General features: G+C 38.4%; 1 protein-coding gene across 1 annotated transcript in view; it reads right to left on the bottom strand.

Annotated features, from left to right (window-relative positions):
- aff2 (AF4/FMR2 family, member 2) overlaps positions 1–22,368 on the bottom strand; it is a 384,893-nt gene that overhangs the window by 77,757 nt on the left and 284,768 nt on the right. The window contains exon 9 of the mRNA XM_049484505.1: positions 16,447–16,484. Within this exon, the coding sequence (XP_049340462.1) occupies positions 16,447–16,484 (38 nt within the window). The remainder of the gene's footprint in view (positions 1–16,446; positions 16,485–22,368) is intronic.

Genomic DNA, 22,368 nt, shown 5'->3' with positions numbered 1-22,368 from the left:
ATCGGCCGACTGACAAATCCACAGTCAACACATAAATCAAAGCCGACAGCGTGTTCTCTAACGCACGTCCACTCCTGCTGACCTGAACACCGCGGCCGGGGCTCGCTCCTAGCGCGGTGACGGCACTTCTCCTGAAAGGTCATCAGTTTTTTATTGTGTTTTTGTTGGGAGGGGGCGAGAGACGCGGTCGTGATAAGTCTTTGGATTAGAAGGTCTGGAAGACGACGCATGGAAGTTGACACTTCCATGCCTTTCGGATTAGCGCCGAGCAGAGCGTTGACTTCTGGAGGAAATCGCAGGCTTTCGGACTGAATAAATAGATGTAAAAAGATGTAATCCAGCTATTCCGCAGCTGCGAGTGGGTGTGAAAATGGAATAAGTATGCTGGAAAGTTCCACATCACTGGTAAAACACACAGCAGTGATCATTTCATCCAGACCACCAGAGCCACTCAAAATAACAATTCTTCAAACTTAATGGGAATTTCTCCTTTTTTCCCTTTTTTTTTTCAACATAATTCTGAGCCGAGGCTTCAAACGAGCACTTGTCCCGGGCTAGCTGCCTAGCCAACACACTCTGATGGATTCTATCAAAGCAAATAATACACGACTAAAAGCACACTTTAGTCACCACTTACAGCTCAAGCCTGGCATCACATACATTTCAATAGCACTCACTTTCACTCCCGCAGTGTTGCAGTAATGGGAAGACGGAGCATCTGCTGTAATTGATGAATAATTCTTGGCGTAAACAAACCTAGAGCGAACAGTTTGTACTTTTATTCTGGAAGGCGGGTCGACCACCTGCTCTTTTGGACGTGGGCACTAATACATCTGACAGAGATTACAGAGTAATTGACTCGATACTTGATTTATTGAATGTAACTCTCTATTGGTGTTGGCCTGATCCTCATGGTTACCTCCAACTTCAATCACTGCGAAGGGAAATAAATCCTCCCCGTGATCAAACTTCAGACAGTGAAATCAATCTGATGCTCTGAGCATAGTGAAGCATGGAGGTAAAATAATCGTTTTTCTTTATTCTGGACTGAGGACGCTTTGATGCGTCCAAAGAACTGAACTTTGGTGGAACGCAGGCCAGAAAGCAATCAAGGTGAAGGCATCACAAGAGCATCAGCATCATTAATTATACACTTTACTGTAGTGTATAATTAAATATTTGTGGACACCACTACTAATGAATGGGCTAGGGATCAGGTGAGTGCAGTGTTGGTCATCCAAAACCCTGACCAAATGCAATCAAATGCAAACAAATCACAAACATCTTCACAGCATGCTTCCGTAGATATCTATAAGAACACCATTTTTATGCCCTTGATTTCAGAAGAAACAATGAATAAGCATGTGTTCCAGTGCTTTTGTTTGTGCATACAGCTGATCTGTACAACGTTTCATCTTTTACTGATGAAAAGTTCCAAAAGAAAAGCTATAAAGTTACTTTTTAGTAAAGTTTCTTTATGTGGAGCACTGTTGGTACTAACTGACCATGGCATACTAGGAACATCCCTAGGAACAAGACCTGACTGGTGTACTGGATATAATCTGACCCAACAGTCCTCCAGCAATTACAGTTTTGATCCCTATCGAAGTGTCTCAGATTCTTAAACTTGATCGTTTTATATAATATTCAGCTCTGGAAAAGAAGAAAATAAAAGACCACTTAAAAATTATAAGTTTCTTCGATTTTACCAAATTGAAAACCTCTGGAATATAATCAAGAGGAAGATGGATAATCACAAGCCATCAAACAAAAACTCAACTGCTAGAATTTTTGCACCAGGAGTGGTTTAAAGTTATTCAAAAGCAGTGTGTAAGACTGGTGAAGGAAAACATGCCAAGATGCATGAAAACTGTAAATAAAAACCAGGGTTATTCCACCAAATATTGATTTCTGAACTTTTAAAAATGTATGAATATGAACTTTTTTGCATTATTTGAGGTCTGAAAGCTCTGCATCTTTTTTTGTTTTTTAAAGCTATTTCTAATTTTCTGCAGATAAATGCTCTAAATTACAAAAATGACGGATAAAACATACTTGCTTGACTAAAAAACAATATAAAATACACACGAGCAAGTAAGAAATTTCACCTAATAATAAATAACCAGTTGGTTTCATTTTTAAATTCACAACATACATTTCCACTCTGAAAACACAAATTGAAGTAAATAAAACACACATTTGACATAAATACCACAGGTAACAATGTAATAATTAATAATTTAAGAAATTAAGTTAAATTATTTCAACTTAGGATTTCTTGTAAGTATTAAATATAGGGCATTAATCAATAATAAAGGCATAAGCGTTGTGCATCTTAGCTGCTCAACAGCAGAGACGGCGGATCTGGCAGTTCAGGATAAGCTGTTTTCGATTCCTCGAGACACAGAAAATGAATTAATAATTTTTTTTAATTCGAGTTACTTGAATTACTTGAGTAATCGTTTCACCCCTGGTCTTCAATAAAAATCAAATATTATAATGTAAAAAAAAAATAAATAAAAACAAAGAAAACTCATTGAATGAAAAGATATATTCAAATTTTGCACTGTAATTGAATTATTTTCATTTATAATAATTTAAAAGCAGATCATTTCAGTTTTTCCATTGCATGTACCCCAGAATAAGGGTTCAAATGTGTCTGTCTAACATTCTGTCCAATATGAAGAAAAGCTCTCTCTTTCTGCAGCTCCAGTCCCTCTGAAACAGTAATCACGCTGCAGGACTGCTGTTTAGTTTTCCTATAGTGGACGTATAGAGCTGGGAGAGGGGGGTGACGGGCTGCTCTTGGCAGGTTTTGGGAGTGAAGTTGGCGCGGGAGCGGCTGCAGAGGGAGGGATGGTTTCCTGTCCTTCGCTCAGACACAGGGCCAGACGCTGCAGACAGACACTGACGGATCACATGGCTCAACGACAGCAGCGGCTCTGAAAGCCTACACTCCACACACACACTCGGCTTTCTGCTGTCTCGCTTTCTCTGGATTAGACAGGTCGAGGTCGTCCAGTGTCTCTGTACTAGAGAAAAACTGGTATCATACACAGAGCTCATACAGCACCTGCTCTTAACACTTAACACACCAGCAGAACTGCACTAACAACACTAACACTAACAACAGCCTGACTGGATCTATACTGTAGATTATCATTTGCTATCATTATAAATATGCATTAATATGTATTATACATCAGTGTAATCAAGAAATCTCCATCTCTTTTTCTTCATCCCTTTTTTTAGGCCTCTCTCTCTCTCCAAATTCATAGCTCAGACCTCTCAGTCCTTCTTCATGTCCTGCTACCTTGCATTCCCTTTCTTTTTTCCCCACTCTCTTATTCCTATTCTCGCACTCACTACCTGTCTCACATCCTCCTTGGCTCTCACAGTGCATTAATTCTCTATCTCTCTCTCTTTTTCCCTCCCACATCTCTTGCTTTTCTGTCTTTTTTTCTCCTTTAATCACTCCATCTCCTCTCTTTTCTCCCCCACACACTGTCTCTTCTTTTCCCCGTCCTCATTCTCAATCTTCTCATATTTTTATTTCCTATCTTGTTTTCTTTTTCTCATCTCACTCTTCTTTCTGTATTTCCCATTCTTATTCCCATCCTATCCCTCTCTCTTTTTCCTCTTCACTTATTCATTCTCACTGTCTCTTTTTCTCTTTTACACTACATATCTTATGAATCGTATCATATCTTGTCTATCTCACTCTCTATTCCTCCCTTTTTCTTTCTTTTCCTCCCTCTCTCAGGCCTCTCGCAACTCTCACACTTTCTCTCCTTCAATCAATTCTTCTCTACCCCCTCTCTCCCTGTACTTTCTCTCCTTTTCCTTAATTTTTTGCTTTTTCTTTTATTCTCTGTCTTTCTCCCTCCTTGGCGCTCCTCCATTCTGTTACTTCCTTTTCTCCCTTTCTGTTCCTCCTTTTCCTCCCTCATTCCTTCTTCTTCACCTCTCTGAAGTCAATACATTTGTTTTACTGATATGAATTTCAATTAACCATATATATAATTTCTATACCCATACACACACCTATACTATTCCATATCCATGCCATAACCATACCCATACAAATACCTATACCCTTACCCAATCCTATACCTATAACCACACCATACCTATATCTATACCCATAACCATACCTATACCCATAACCATACCTATGCCTATACCCATAACCAACAAACCATATATCTACCCAATCACAAACCTATACCATTCCATACCCATACCCATACCCATACCCATGCCCATGCCATAACCATACCAATACCCTTACCCATACTTATAACCATACCATACCTATACCCATAACCATACCTATAAACAAACCCATATTTATACCCAAACACACACCTATACCATTCCATACCCATACCTAAACCCATAACCATACCATGCCATACCATACCCATACACACACCTATACCATACCATACCCATACACACATCTATACCATACGATATCATACCTATAGCCATACCAATACCAAAACCCATACTAATATCTATAAACATACTGTACATATAACCATAATTATACCCATACCTATTCCCATACTTATACAAATACCTATATTTAAACCTATTCCCATACCAGCCACCCATGTGCACCAGATGTAGCCTTTAAAACCCTGTAAAGCTACAGGCTTAAAGACCAAACTGTGAGTCCAGTGGAGGCACCAGCAAACACCCCTTCTCAAGCTTTTAACACTGCCTCTCACACACACACACATACACACAGACACAATGCATTACACACTTCTACACACACACACGCACAGACGATGAGCGGACACTTTCTGCCGAGTAATGACCGCAGGCTGGGACCCGGCTGGCCGCACCTGGGACGCTCGGGCTAAAGATTAATCCGAGGGTGATTGGAGGCTTGTCAGCAGCACCTCCGCTCAGTCTATTACAATCCTCTGCATGAAATAGCTGAGGGGCCTCGGCATAGCGCAGTAATTAAACATGGCCGCCTGCCACAGTCAGGCGTATACGACCTCCAGCGGCTCGGGCCAGGTAGAGTAATTACCTCTCCTCTCCCGCTTCCCCTTCATTCGCATTTGATGAAAGATGACTATCTCCCATTAGCCTGGAAAAAAAAAATCTCATCTGTTTATAAGCCACAAGTGTGGGGTATCACTGCAGCCCCCCGGCTCTGCTGCTTATTGCGTCCTTTAATGTAACCCGACTCATCCTGTACAGCACTGTCCCAGACCACCTGTGAAACCTACAGACTACTGTCAGGAGCTCAGAATGAGTCCCTGTGTTCTTTTATGTAACTCCAAGAAAAAGACCTTTCTAACTTTAAACTCAAGTGTAAAAAGATTTATTTTAAGTCACTTTGGAGCTTCTGACAGATCTGCCAGATTCATTCATTCATTTATTTTTATAATTTATTCATCAACCAATCAAAAAGATACTGGTCTAGGTCTTATGATCTCAGGACATCAGCAGCCAGAGTCAGAGAAAGCACAATTGGTAGTGTATTTTGACCCTTAGCTTGCCTTACCAGCCTATTGCACTAACTTATTCTATTTTTGTAAGAAATTATGTGCTTTGGTTTAAAATTTGGTACCACGTTAAAATAAGGTTCCTTTTTTTAAAGGGTTTATAAATAGTTTATAAAGGAGTTCATTAATGGTTATAAAATAAGTTGTAAATACTCTAAAACATTAATAAGCACTGACAACTCATAAATAGAAAGAACAACAGTATAAATAACATTTTAATAAAAAAATCTAATAAAATAATATAGAAAATAAGATTAGTCATTCAATGTCACTATATTTAAATTAATAAGGTTATTAACAGAAATGTTAATGATGATTGATGGAAAAGACAAAGTAAGATCTAGTAAGCATCTAGTAAGATTTGAGGTTTAACCATAGAAATTAATGTGAAATCACTATTTGGTACATGGCAGGCCACTGTTGCCATTTATATGTGTTGTAACTGTTTATTAGTGGTTTATAACCTAATCAATAATCATTATTAAACTCTTTTGTAAACTATTTATAAACACTTTATAAAAGAGCCTTATTTTTAAGTGGTACTTAACATTTTAAAAGGGGTATAGTATGCAAAACTTACTTATTGCATATTCTACTGTAACAATAAACAATAAACTGAATGCGCAAAAAGAAAAAAAAATCCATCAATCTGTTTTCTGTGAATCAGTTGAAAGGGTTTGGTGTCCAGAATCATATGCTTTTATGAGCCGTTTGGATGACTTTCTTACTGTGATTATCATTTGCTCGACTAGTTAAGAACCTTGGATGGTACACAGAAGGATTAGAAAGCAGATTTCATCTGATGGAGGAATATGTACCTAATGTCTGTGACAAGTCAGCAGATTATAAGATGTTAGCACTAAAATTTATCAAATAATAAAAAATAGTTTTATGCTTCAATTACAGTTAAGCCTAAACTAGCTTATTTTCCATGTTTCGGCATTTAGCACAAGCTAACTCTAAGATAAACAAGGGGCATGGACAGCAACCACTTATTTGCATAAAAATGACAGAGCCCTTAAACGGCTCATTCTGAAAGGGATTGTAACTGGCAAGAATAGAGCTGGTGAGATTTTTTTTATGGACCATATAACTTTTCTAACTTGTGTAAAAAGAAAAAAGAAAATCTCCCCTTTAATATAAATTGTATTTTCCTGTCTTAGTTTTGATGACTGAATGAAAAGGATACTTTTAATTAGGACTTTATTATGTCTGATGTGTGTACATATGTACATTCTGGATCATCTATTATTTTTTTATTATTGTTTTTAAAAGAAATACTCCTTTTTTTGTGCAAATGTCTAATTTATCTCTTTTATCCTCTTAAACAATCTTCTTCAACAGACTGGCTCTTTTAACCATCATATCGGCCTTGACTGATGAAAGACGAAGGTGAAATCTTTCCCGAGCGATTTTGCAAATGCGAGCAGACAGATATATGCACCCCAATTACGCTACATGACAGCGGGCTTTGGTCTGCGCGTCTGACGGGTGAGAGGGTAAACTAAGTTCAGTTATATTTTTTTATATGAAAAGCAGCGTCAGCCGTAGCCTCTGATATATTCATACTGAACAATATAAAGCAGGTATTTCTCCTGCGGTGAGCTTTATTGCTACCTGCCTCTTCCGCCGCACCGTGGCCCGGGCCTCGCCTCCGACCGCAGTCTTTCTGAAATACGGCGGCTGTTTCTGCGGCAGCATATTAAAACATATTGTTTGGAACGAGGAGCGATGATGGCGATACAGCGGGCGATATGATACACAGCGGCGTGAAGCGAGAAGAAATGAATAATGATGGAAGAGAAAGGAGGCAGAGAGGGAGGCATTTTTTTTCTCTCTTTCTCTTTTTTTTTTTTTCTTCTTCTTCTTCCTCCTCCTCCTCCTCCTCCTCCTCCTCTCCTCCATCTGCCTCTCCTTTTCGCCGGCCGGAGAAGCCGGTGATGTATTTGCTGCTTGACTGCTCACAGAGATTGCTATCAGCCAAAAGCCCGTCTGCGGAGGTAAACTCAATACTCGCCTTTTTTCCCTTCCCCGCCAACCTTCATAACATTTACTTTCAAGCCCTCTGATTCGCTGCTCACCTGCGCGAGAGCGTGTGAGCGTGCGAGCGTGAGGCCGTACGGCTTTTCCGAACTCTAATAGCTTCGTATGCAGAAATATAAATATAACCGCTCCCGTCAACCTGATAGAGATGCCACATATGAAATGAAATGCTAGATGAACCAGTCAATAGCAGGGTAATATAGAAGAGCTGACCCCGGTTTGTTTACTGTGTTGTCAATACAGCCTCAATACCCAGGATCGAAGCTTGAGGCCAACTGCTGTTTGTCTACGTTCTGATGCTTCTGAGAGGCTGTGGGCAGAAAGGCATGACTGACTGGGCAGGCAGATGGTGTCTATTGGAACAGTGGAAGCTCCTCCACATGCTGGAGCTCCTTATCTTAAGCTGAATCAATATGATCATGAGCTGCAATGCTATATATCCACTGTCTATCTATATCTGTGTCAATAGTTATGAGTTACTACACTCATACTTAATATGCTAGCACTTTCTATGAATGGCATGTCTGTTAGACTCTATAAACATAGCCATAATTTATAAAGCATTATAAACATGATTATACTGTAAATATTTATAAAATAATAATAACAGAGTATTGTCGTGTTTATTATGCATTATGAACTGTGATGATAACAATGCATCATCAGCTGTGTTTATAATATGTTATATGTTAATACCAAGAACTTCAACAAAGTTAACAAATTAACAAAGCATGCTATAATTACTTTAAACCACTCATAAATTATACTTATATCAAATATTATAAAAGCTAATGTTAATCTATAATGTACTACAGTGTGTTGGAGTACACTCTAAGTAAAGTGACATATGTCCATCATGGGAACAAATTAATAGTGGCAGATGATTCATAATGCATACTAAACATAGCTATAATACACACTTAGCGCAGTTAGTGACTAATGCTAATGCTGCTCCAGCAGTGTTAGCCAGGGTTAACAGCACGCTACAGGCCAATAATACTAGTACTTGCTCACTACTGCTCCAGCCTCGCTGTTTTGTGAACTAAACTAAAACTTATTTATAAAGCTGCAATTCAGCAGAGAGGCTTTACTCCTCCTTACAACCTGACTGGTACAATTCATACATAAGGAGCACTGGATTAAAAGGTGCACTGACGATTTGGGGGAAAATTAAAAGATTTTAATTGAGCCTTATAGTGCAAAAAGTATGGTAGGTAGACCCAACTAATCAAGTCATCTTATTGGTGAGGCTTTTAAGAGCTATAAAGGAGAACATACTCATTAGACTAACTAAAAACATGATAAAAATGTATTAAAAAGTACAGATCTCCAAAAAACGTCAGATGTACAATTGTCCAATCAAGACATTTTCTCTGCAGTATCTTGGTAGTTACACCTAAGCATGTTCTCTAATTTATTAGGCCTTTAATAGCTGAACAGAGGGCCTTATTAGAAATTTATAGCAAAATCAATCATGCTTTAAATTTACAGTGGGTGGATTTTTAATCCCCAATTTTGTGGGGTTTACTAACTCCTCATCACTAACCTAAGTTACTTGGAAATGTTAGAAATGTTAAACAAAGGTCGACTTCTCAGTGCTAAGACTCTTTACTGTAGAACTGCTACATACAACATAAAATACTGTTACAATAGTGATTTTAGTCATAATAAATATTTACATGTATTTTACATTTTACAACCTTAAGTGTGTTAAACTATAACAGTCTGAGATGATTGGGAACACTAATGTTAGCTTCATGCTAACTTACTATAGAATAACCATAGAGATGCTAAAACTAGCTAGCATTTATGTATTTTTTTATTTATATATTCATTATTTTTGGCTCAAACTTACAGTATGGCAAGTTATACTACCAGTTATAGCCTGACCACTAGCCTGATCTGTCTGGCTTTCTCCGAGGGCTTAGTTTACCAGTGCCAGGTAAAGTAACAATTTTGTGGGGGAAAAAAAATCACTAATATTAATTCAATACTAACTTAAAATACCCAGTCCAAAAACTGTCTAACCAGAAATGTTAAACAAAGTCGATTTCTCAGTGCTAAGGCTCTTTACTGTAGAACTGCTACATACAACATAAAATACTGTTCCAATAGTAATTTTAGTCATGTAAAAGGTTTATTTCACATTTTACAGCCTTACAGCCGAGTGTGTTACACTAGAACAGTCTGAGATGATTGGGAACACTAATGTTAGCTTCCTGCTAACTAACTATTACAATAACCATAGAGATGCTAAAACTAGATAGCATTTATGTGTTTTTTTATTTATATATTCATTATTTTTGGCTCAAACTTACAGTATGACCAGTTATACTACCAGTTATAGTTCATCCCCTGAAACTAAGTGTACTTAGTTACTTATTTTTGTTATTTTTCTCTACTATCCCTGCTTCTTTCACTAGCCTGACCTGCTCTGCTTTCTCCGAGGGCTTAGTTTCCCAGTGCCGGGTAAAGAAACACTCCACAGCTTTCAGGCTGCCAGAGCCGCATGGTGAGCACTCTGAAAAGACAAAAACTGTGAATGATTGTAGATGAGACAGAAAGGATGGCAAACAGACAGAGAGTGTGCCAGTATAAATGAGGGAAGCAGAGTGTAAACAAAGTAGAGAAAGATGGACTGAGGACTTCTTTTCGTGTTTTCACGCGCCAGACTAAACAACAGCTGAACACAAAGCTTCGACTACAAATAAAACAAAACTAAAAGCCTGTGTCACACAGAGGCACCGTCTCCCACTTAGCGCTCTAAATCAAACAGACACGTATCGAGTGCGGTGACTATTTTTAAAAGCTGATTTCTGGAAAGTTCCACATTTATCAGAGAGATCCTTCTATTAAGAGACCCATATCCTACTTATGCCATCTTATGACATTTATGTGTTTTCATACACCAAAACCACCTTATTTTCACAAGCCAATTTTTCAACGTAGCTTTATACATTAGAATGAAACATTTCTGTCACTGTGCTTTTTTAGACTGATATACTGTAGAGTGATCAGCCATTACATTAAAACCACCTGTTCAGTAATGTGTAGGTTTAGCTTGTGGCACAAAAATACTCAATAAAAAAAAACGTTATAGTGCATGGACTCCGTAGCACTTCTAAATGACTGAATGACTTCTGAAAGACTTTTTATTCATTTTAAAATGTCTAGTTATGGCCTCTAGTATGAATAAATGCCATGTGAGACGTTTTTTGTGAAAAAAAAATGCTCTGGTGTTTCTATTTAGCCCTGCTTTATTTCAGTGAATTACTGGTCTCTGAAAAAAAAAACAGGATTTTGGCTCTTGCTCGTGAATATTCCTACATGTAAATATATCGCCTCTGATTGGCTAAAAGCACTGCAGCAGAGAACGCTTACCTGGCTTCCCATGACAGTCTTAAACTCAAAGGACAAAATGTTTTTTTAGATATACTGCCTTAATTGTAAAGATATAGTTAGATATATAGTTAGATATAGTATATATCTAATATTTACTTTTCTTAGTTACTGCAGACAATAGAGGTTGAAGAACAGTTTCATGTGCAGCATGCATACACAACTCAGAGAGACCTATTGTATTTCACAAAGAACAAAAAAAATGGATTTTAGCCTTTAAGTCAATTAAAAAGGGCCTTATCCCAAATGCAGTTCAGGCTGAAACCTTCCTTACAACTTTAACATAAAGGGGCGGAGCTAACTTGTTGTTGTTGACTGTACATATACTGTACATACACTGAAAAAAAACACCAAACTTAAAATTGTTCTCCTTTCAAATTGCAAACAAATTGCCTTTAACTATCTTTATTAAGTTTCTTGTTAAAAGTTGGTTTAACCAAATAATGAGTGGGTTGGATAATTGTCTATGTAAATTGGGGAGAAAATGGAAAAACTTAAAAAAAAAAGTGGGATGGGTATATATATATATACAGGGGTTGGACAATGAAACTGAAACACCTGTCATTTTAGTGTGGGAGGTTTCATGGCTAAATTGGAGCAGCCTGGTGGCCAATCTTCATTAATTGTACATTGCACCAGTAAGAACAGAGTGTGAAGGTTCAATTAGCAGGGTAAGAGCACAGTTTTGCTCAAAATATTGCAATGCACACAACATTATGGGTGACATACCAGAGTTCAAAAGAGGACAAATTGTTGGTGCATGTCTTGCTGGCGCATCTGTGACCAAAACAGCAAGTCTTTGTGATGCATCAAGAGCCACGGTATCCAGAGTAATGTCAGAATACCACCAAGAAGGACCAACCACATCCAACAGGATTAACTGTGGATGCAAGAGGAAGCTGTCTGAAAGGGATGTTTGGGTGCTATAACCCGGATTGTATCCAAAAAGCATAAAACCTCAAAATTCATTTTGTGCACCTCAACTCTCCTGTTTACACCAGAACTGTCCGTAGGGACAAGAAATTATTGTGCTCTAAAACCAGGTGTTTCAGTTTCATTCTCCAACCCCTGTACATATAGTAGCTGATGATGTACGATAAATAAAAATAAAATAAATAAAACAAAAATTAAAAACGAGGAAAATTCGTGTTTTCCATTAAAAACTGTGCCCTTAAAGCTTCCAGACGATAAAGTGCTGAATCCCAGCGGCCAAAACACTAAGCCTTACACCAAACTTTAACATATCTGATGTAATATAATGGCTTTACAAGACCTGGGCTTCTAATCTCTCTGGCTTAGTGCGTTGTGTAAATCAAACAGTGGTAGGTAATGTATTTCATAGCAGGTCAATACATTTGCTTGGAGTCAACCTCTTCCCTCACAGCACTTGCCAATAGCACTCAGAGAGGATACAGATGATTAGGCGCTTTGCCAAAAGCCAACACTGCAAGCGTACTGAGGCATGCGGTCGGTGTCATGTTAGTGGAAACACAGAGAGAGAGAGCGGCAGAAGCTTGTAGGCCCACTTGTGGCATGTCATCTATCCGCATGCTGCTAGCTTGATTGTGGCTTCAGCGAGGATCTAAAACCCTGGAAATAAAGGATTCTAATGTTCTGCTGTTTTATTGCTGCCACCACCGTGAAGTGACACAGCAGCCCGAGCCGTCCGTCAAGCAGCCAGCCAGCCAGAGTGGTGGTTCTGCACTGGGTCTTCTCATTCAATTTTGGTCTCCTGATCCAATTCCCTTCAAAAAACACATCCACCGCAAGCCTGATCCCCGGGCGGCGCTGCACGACCCCGGCTCCTCAGAGCGCCCAGCCTAGAGGAGTACCAGCTTCATGGCTGTGTGAAAAGCATGCGGTCATGTTGCTGGATCTTCACCAGTATGGTGCCCTAGGCTGAACTGTGGGCTACGTTTTAATGGGCTCACTCCACCGCTGGGGTCGGGCCTTCTGGAAGTAGGGCAGAGCCGCGTGCTTCACACAGGGAAGACACAGAGCCCCCATGGACAAGACACAGAAACAGCATGCTGGTACTCTCTGAACATAGAGACTGCTCTGAAAATGCTCAAAAACAATACAACTATATACAACATACCCATAGTGTAATGTAGGGAATTTATTATGAAATTGGTTAGATACTAAACGATTACTAAAGGATTGTGGTTTATTAATGTAACAATAATCTGACTCTCTTTTCTATCTATTTTGTTTAGGGATTTCAAAGAATATATTCAAACATCATAGTTTTTGTCATGACAAATATAGTAATAATATATTATCATTACTATATTTAAATGACAAATACTATAATGTTTGATGTCAAGACATTTAAATCAGACATCAATCAAACACCAAACATTGCAGTACCAGATATGTCCTGGTAATAGTAATATATGACATTAATATGATCCTAATATATTAATTGATATAATCTGGCATGGCAGTTCAAACCATGCAAATGGCATCTGCCATTACATGCTTTTTTTTACAATTACAATTTTTTATTGTATTATGCAGAGTAAAGGCCTTAAAGAAAGTCTTTCCAAAACTATCCATCACTTTTTGTCATTATTTAAAAGATAAATAAAATATATACATTAACTTATATTCTCAAATGTCAACATTCATTCACAAGCAGTGAAAAGCAAACAGTTCAGCAAACAATACGCTATAGGGGTGTCACGCCTGGTGCTGAAAGCGCTCCTGTCTCCTGTTTCACACTCAGTTCTGGACTACATTGCCCAGGATGCACCACACAGTGACATTACACACAATCCCAAACACGTGACACAACACATGAAAAAAACTCTTCCAGGAAGTAGGTTACCTGAGTACTAGCCCTATAAAGGGGGCTCCATGTATGACCTTTGGACTGTTTACCAACCCTGGTATGATATCTCTGTCCCAGTCTTACACACTGCTTTTGGATAACTTTATGCCACTCCTGGTGCAAAAATTCAAGCAGTTCAGTTTGGTTTGATGGCTTGTGATCATCCATCTCCTTCCTCTTGATTATATTCCAGAGGCTTTTAATTTGGTAAAATCAAAGAAACTCATCATTTTTATGTGGCCTCTTATTTTTTTTCCAGAGCTGTATACTGTAGATTAGCTGATAATATATAGTATTACTTGTGTGCTGTGTTTGTTGGAAAGAAGAGAGAGAGGGATTCTCACATCCCCTTTTGGCATTAGACCCCACACACATTTTTCTAAAATTAAAAAAATAATACATTCTGCCCAAAGGCAACATGTTTGCATGTTTGGTAATTATTAAGCAATTAATAATGTAATCACACCATTACATTCAAACAGCATATCAAAACAACAATAATGACTCAAACCTCTAAGGGTTAAGAGCCGCATACCATCAAACATCATTCCCACACTCCACCTAACAAAGCTCCAGGCTTTTTCCATATCAAACACGGCAATGTACGAGTCTCCAGCTGCTTCAGAAGCCACTGAAAAACTCATCGTCCAATCATCTCTCTCTATCTCTCTAAACCACCACCAGTCTAATCGGTCTAATCACCACACACTGTAGAGTCCTGCAGAAACCCACCAAAAAGCAACCCCCACCTCCTCCATCCCTCACCCACCTACACCCCACACCCCCCGCTCCAGCCTGCAGGGCCGTGGTCCCCGTGCCGGCTGCCCCGGGATGGCTGGTGGCTGCTCCTCTCCCCGGCTTCCCGGCTGGGAACAGGGCTGCGGGCCATGCTTCTCTCTCTGTCTGTTTAATGAGAGCCGCTTCCCACCTCACGCTGCCTCTCTAAAGCCATCACAGCCCGCGCCGCAGATGAAGGAGAGACTGGAACAGAACCGCTGAAGACTTTTAAACACACCACTGACAGGAGATACCTGCAGGAGCTCGGCTACACCAGACAATGGCGATGTTTCTCAGGCCATTATACTGTCTCGCAGAGCTTCACACACCCTCTTATCACCCTTTACTCTTATAGCCATTCAGGGAGCACTCCATTAAAAGAGAAATCCTATGTAACTGGTTAAAATGATATATCTTACATACAGCTCTGGAAAAAAAACAAACAAAAAAAAACTTCTCAATCAATTTCTCTGATTTTGCTTTTTATAACTATATGTTTAAGTAAAATGAACATTGTTGTTTTATTCTATAAACTACAGACTTCATTTCTACCTTCCAGCATTTATTTGCAAAAAAAGGAGAAATGGCTGAAATAAAAAAAAAAAGATGCAGAGCTTTCAGACCTCAAATAATGCAAAGAAAACAAGTTCATATTTTTAAAGTTTTAAGAGTTCAGAAATCTTATATATTAATATTTGGTGGAATAACCCTGGTTTTTAATCACAGTTTTCATGCATGCATGTTCTTCTCCACCAGTCTTGCACACTGCTTTTGGATAACTTTAAGCCACTCCTAGTGCAAAAATTCAAGCAGTTCAGTTTGGTTTGATGGCTTGTGATCATCCATCTTTCTCTTGATTATATTCCAAAGGTTTTTGGTAAAATCAAAGACACTCATCATTTTTAAGTGGTCTCTTATTTTTTTTCAGAGCTGTATACATAGAGTTATACCTACAGTATGTATAGCTGAGGGGTTTTATTGCAAAACCCATACTCTTGACTATTACAGTTGATTTTACGCAGTTAAATTTAAATTAATTTTTTTTTACCTTTTTTTGTTGTTTGTTTGTAAGCACTTTGAGCTGAAATGTGCTACATATTATTATTATTATTATTATTAAAGCAATAAACTAAAAATATGTGTTAGATAGGCAAGTGAGACCTGCAGTTCTTTAAATGTTGTGCTTTTGGGACCTCCTAGATGAGTTGTTCATGCCCTTTTGGAGTAATTTCAGTAGGCTGGTCACTCCTGGGAAGGTTTACCAGTGTTCCATGTTTTCTCTTATCCTTAGAAATGATTAGAAATAATCATAATGCGTTGCTTTTTGAGATTTTTTAAATTTTCCTTTATGTTGTCAGACAGATTCTATTTAAGTGATTTCTTGATTCTACAGGTCTTGCAGTAATCAGGCCTGGTTGTGGCTAGTGGAAATGAACTCAGCTTTCCAAAAAATGCAGTTAATCACAGTTCATTTATGAAAACTGCTTTTTATATTTAGTCAGGTTATCTTTGTCTGATATTGAAGTTTTGTTTGATGGCAAAAAAACAACCAAATACTTTTTCACGGCACTGTATGTATATTTTTCGCATACACACCCACCTACCCATTCATATACAGTAAGAATATAATTCATACTGTACAGTATGTGCCTCTGCTTACACTGCATTCACAACTATGAATCCAGACCTTCTCTCTCTCTCTCTTTAAACTCCAGCATCTCCAGCACTTACTGCACCCAGCACTTCACAACACCGCAGCTATAAACAGCCCCAGCAGGTCCATTCATCCTGCAGATTTCCAGATTTCCCCGATACCCCCTCAGCAGGGCGCGCAGTAAAGCGAATCAGCCTGAAATAGGGACTTACTTTGGAGGTGCACTCCTGGCCTTGGGTTTGTCTGCAGCCTGTGAAAGAGAGAGAGACAGAGCGATGGTTAGAGCGAGAGTACGGAGGATAGAGGGAGGATCACTGGAGAAAACTCTACTCAACCAGCACAACTGCTGAAAGATCAAACGCTGCGTACTGTATGATCACTATAGAGCCGTGCTGAAATGCGCGTATGTGTGTATGTGTGTGGTGGTTCCCCCCGGCCCGCTGCGTTCTGTTTGAACTCACAGAGGAGTATAGTTAGAGGGTGCACTGAAGCCTGAGCAGCTCCAGCAGATCAATGCTGGCTGGAGGCTAAGAAAAGGCGTTTTCAGTCATGTGGGTTTTATCTGTGCAGAGTTTGTAGGTTCTGGAGATTGTGTAAGTGATAAGTGTAAGTCATCATTCTTCCATGTTTCACAATGAATTTCTGCATTTGTGGGCTATTGTGCCTGATCTATTGTGGGAATTCAATAGGCCTGTCGTCATAATTACATCAATATCGATTTATAATACATACAGTATATAGACTTGACCTCAATCATTGTTGCTGACCTTGGTAGTTTTCCTGTTGTGTTGCTTCTAAAAAAAAAGAGCTCATGGTAACACGTCTTATAAACACTGAATTCCTAATGGATTATGAATGTATTGTATTTACAGTATATACAATGCATTATAGGGCATATAATACCTATTGCCTTATAATGACTGCCATAAGCTTATATTATAACCCATAAGTACTTATAAGTAGTCTGTTTACAGTCACATACTTGTATAGTAAATTAATACATTCAGACTATGAAGGAACACATAAATAAATCAAGTAGTAACTTAAAATGTTAAACAAACCAAAATGTGAAAACTCTGTGAGACTATTAATTTGCAGTTTCTGGGCTGGTAACGCTGATGAAATTATTCTGTGCAACAGAGGAAACTCTTGGTCTTCCTTTTGTAAAGCAGTCCTGATGAGAGCCAGTTTCATCAGAACGTTTTTGATGGTCTTTCCAATATTTTTTTATTTATTTATAATTCTGAACATTCTCTTTATAGTTTGGATCATTTTAGTATTAATATACAATGCAGAAATGTTTAAAATAATGAAAACACACCTTTAAAAATTTTAAGGTGTGTCCAAACTGGTACTGAATGAAGATTTTCTTTGATTTATTTTCTTTCATTTTTGTTTTTGATGGACATGGGGTAATGTTATTTAGTTTAATATTTTTGATTGATTTGTTTTGAGTATGATACAGTTCATTTTACTCAAACATAAAACTATAAATAGCAAAATCCGAGAAACTGAGTCAGAAACTGAGGTGGTCCCTTATTTTTTTCTAGAGCTGTATGTCTATTATTTTTTCATTATTTTTTCACTTTGTGATTATTATTTGCATTATTATATTACATAATCTGTTTTCCTTAATATTTTTTTTTCACATCATTTATGTTTGTTTATTTATTTTTTTGAAGAATATCACATTATAATGGTGACCTGTTTATTATGTTGGTTAGAGTGGCGGTCAAATAAATATACTGGACAAATAAATATACTGGACAAATAAATATACTGGACATTATACAAGTGCTGTCTGACCCTCTTCATTTTTCAGATTGTCTATTACGGAGTCAGCATGTGACAAGTATTTGGGAGGGCAGTCTGTTTGTTGACTTTTTAAAATATGATACTGCAAAATGGGGTGAATTATTATGAATATTTATTACAGGGTGGTTACTACTGAGATTTATGATTAGATAAAGGTGTTAACAGTGTCAACTAAAACTTTTTACTCAAGTAAAAGTGTAAAAGTACTGGTTTCAAAATGACTTAATGTATTTTAAAACACATATTCCTAATAGCCTTATTAACCATAATGTTCTATTAAAATATAAATGTTAAATAAATGGGATGCACTAGGCTCCCTGTTTCAGCTGCATATATTCCCAATTGCAAATGATTGTATTTTAGTACAATGTAAATATATTAAAGAAGCTTAGTTGGGACATTTCAAAAGCTCGAGTTTTCTTGAGTCTCTGCCACAGATCATCTTTATACTAGACTACATATGTCTTCTATGTTCTTGCTGGAGTGTGACGTGATGCAGGTGTAATAGATAACTGCATATAAACAAACAGGGTGTCAGAATGGTATATGTTTATACTTCTCTTCCAATACAACCACAATCAGAATCAAATCTGGATGAAGAGATTTATCTGGATAGGGTTTTTTTTAACAATGAAAAGCCAGAACAAAAACAAGCTGAAATTAAATAGGAGTAATGAGGCTATTTTTAAAATGTAAGAAGCAGAAAGTTCAGATAATTGTGTAAAAATTAGTAGAACTAAAAAGTTGACTAATTAATCATTACTCCAGTAAATTATAGATAATCAACAATTCTACTTAAAGTGACAATCTGTATTACTTTGTTTTTAAACTGAAAGCAGAAGCATTGTGATAAAATATTGTGTTTAATGGAACCAGTGTGCTGGAACGACCATCCCTGCTAAGCCTAATGTATTCGTTCTAAAAACTGGGGTGTCGGGTCGCTTTTCATGAGAGTTCTTCTAGCCACGTCACGCGTCTTTACGTAATTACGTCACATGTACAGCCGAATAGAGAGGATCCGGCTCAGTTTTACTAAACTCAACCGGCTGGTGGAGCAACGGAGACTTCAGAAGGGGAAACTCAGACCTCAGTTACTCATTCACTCATAGTAAAACCAAAGAAACAAAGGAGTGAATTTTCTGACTAAGCACTCTCTCTGTTTCTGACTGAACATAACCTGGAATCGGATTCATTCGCTCTGAAATGAGACAGCATCACACCCTCCCAGTTTAAAAAGATTTTTCCATATGCTTGGTGCAATTACCTATTCTCACCAGAGAGGGTGCTAAATCGCCCAAATCCCAAAAGTTACAGACATCAGCTTTAAGTTAATGTTAAAGTTATTATTCTTTTTTACTTGACACATATGTAAAGTCTATTATCTATTTGTTATCTATCTAAGTCATGTCTTTAGCTCATCTGGCTACATCTCTAACTTGTAATTATTTAATAAAACCAAGATTCTAACCCAAAAAAAGGTATTTCCTGTCTTTTTTTGAGGTAGGAACAGAGACAGATCTAGCAGGGACTAAATGGGCATGAATTGAGATATCCAAACTGTGCGTGAACGTGGCGGTCAGCTGGTGCTACCTGGGGCGCCGGTGTGGGCACAGACGTGTGGCTGGGCCTCATTGCTGTGGCCATTGATCTGTATATAGTCCATTTATCATTCAGAGAGAGGAGCCAGTGATCTTCACAGTGTATTAGATGAAACAGCTCAGATCATTTGTCAGAGAGGCTCTTATTGCTGTTTCCTGCTCTGTGGGGAATCTGGGCTCCTTCCAAGCTGCACACTTTCCAGCGTTGCTAGGCAACCCGGTTGGGGGCAGTAGGGATAGCGCCGCATGTGTAGACACACACACATACACACACACACGATCATACACACACATACACAAGCACGTGGATGCATGCACATGGCATGCACACACACACACACACACACACACACACACACAGACACACAAGCACTACATATGAGTAGATAGAGATACATAGCAGTAAGTGAGGCTGACGTTAACATCAAATAAAAGGGTTCTTCGTGGGTTCTTGTTACTAAAGCAACCGTCCTTGAGATGCTTAAGTGGTTCTGGGCCCTAAAAACCTAAAAACATTCCATATAGCACCATCAACAAGGATACACTAGTGTTTTTTCTATATTTGAGCCAATTTATTTATTTGTGTTTTGCATGTTAGAAGAATCTTCCGGGCATTTGTTTCAGAGTTTCTGCCTGAGCAAAGCAGGAAGCACTTATCACACTGCAATGGAAAGAAGTGTGGGTGCCACTATTCTGCTCCGGATCACATTAGGCTTCCGAAAAGCCGGCGTGACAAAGCATTTTAGCACAGTGAAATCAACACCGAGCTGAAGCCATTCACCACATGATGAATGACAGCGCTGAAACATTCAACTACCAACAAAAGAGAGGATAATACATAATACTACCTAATTACCAAAAACACAAATGACAGTCAAATCTGAAACGATTCCAACCTCACAAAAAAAGAATAGTCATGAACAAAAAAATGGAAAATCCTGAATAACAAAAGGCTGCAACACAAAGATGTATGTAGATGGTAGGGGTCTAGGAGCTTCAAATATCTGTAACTAAAACTAGATGTAGCCTAAACCTGTTGATCCACAAGAAAATGTTCTACTATACCTGTCCACAAGAAAACACTACAAGCAAATGATCCACATGGACGTCCTACAGACTGATCCAAAAGAGCTCCCTCAAACTGGTCCAGAGCAATTGTCCTCAAACTGGTCAATGAGAAAACGTGTTTAGAAAATGCTAGTCCACCTGATTCCGCTCAAACTGTTCCATAAAAACGTCCATCCTACTGATTCACAAGAACCATTTCAAAATTTTCACTTAAAAAACATCCCCCAGGCCAAACCCCGGTAGAACTCCACAATAAAATGAATGTACAAGAACCCACTAAAACTGGTCTATAAAAACCCTTTCAAAGTGGTCTACAAGAATTCCATGAAACTGATCTACAAGAACCTCCTCAAAATGATTTGGAAGAACCCCCTTTAACTGATTTAGATGGACCCTTTCAAACTGATCTACAAGAACCTCTTCAAACTGATCTACAAGAACCTCCTCAAACTGATCTACAAGAACCTCTTCAAACTGATCTACAAGAACCTCTTCAAACTGATCTACAAGAACCTCCTCAAACTGATCTACAAGAACCTCTTCAAACTGATCTACAAGAACCTCTTCAAACTGATCTACAAGAACCTCCTCAAACTGATCTACAAGAACCTCCTCAAAATGATCTACAAGAACCTCCTCAAACTGATCTACAAGAACCCCCTCAAACTGCTCTACAAGAACCTCCTCAAAATGATCTACAAGAACCTCCTCACACTGATCTACAAGAACCCCCTCAAACTGCTCTACAAGAACCCACTCAAACTGATCTACAAGAACCCTCTGGAACTGATCTACAAGAACCTCCTCAAACTAATCTACAATAACCCCCTTAAATTGATCTACATGGACCCTTTCAATCTGATCTACAAGAACCCCCTCAAACTGATCTACAAGAACCTCCTCAAACTGATCTACAAGAACCTCTTCAAACTGATCTACAAGAACCTCTTCAAACTGATCTACAAGAACCTCTTCAAACTGATCTACAAGAACCTCTTCAAACTGATCTACAAGAACCTCCTCAAACTGATCTACAAGAACCTCCTCAAAATGATCTACAAGAACCCCCTCAAACTGCTCTACAAGAACCTCCTCAAACTGATCTACAAGAACCCCCTCAAACTGATCTACAAGAACCCACTCAAACTGCTCTACAAGAACCCACTCAAACTGATCTACAAGAACCTCCTCAAACTAATCTACAATAACCCCCTTAAATTGATCTACATGGACCCTTTCAATCTGATCTACAAGAACCCCCTCAAACTGATCTACAAGAACCTCCTTAAAATTGTCAACAAATACTTAACAAATACCTTAATCCAAATCACAATTAAATTCCACAATAAAAATAATCTACAAGAACCCTCTCGAACTGATCTACAAGAATATAATCAAACTGTTCTACAAGAACCCACTTAAACTGGTACATGATGACCTCCTCAATGTGATCCACACCAACCCCGTCAAACTGAGCTACAAGGACGCCTTCAAAAGGGTCCATAAGAACCCCTTCAATTTGGTCCACAAGAATTCCTGACATCAGAATATAAGCAACAAAGGTGATGTGTTCAGTTTCCCATGATATGGGCCCTTTAATCCTGCTCCTGGTGACCTGCTGTGCTGGACAGCTTCAAGTGTTTCTTGTCTCAG

Source organism: Astyanax mexicanus, chromosome 10 (assembly GCF_023375975.1).
Source record: "Astyanax mexicanus isolate ESR-SI-001 chromosome 10, AstMex3_surface, whole genome shotgun sequence".
In the NCBI taxonomy this organism is placed as follows: Eukaryota; Metazoa; Chordata; class Actinopteri; order Characiformes; family Acestrorhamphidae; genus Astyanax; species Astyanax mexicanus.
The sequence above is the reverse complement of the archived record's forward strand: the minus strand, read 5'-3'. Positions and strand labels throughout refer to the sequence as shown.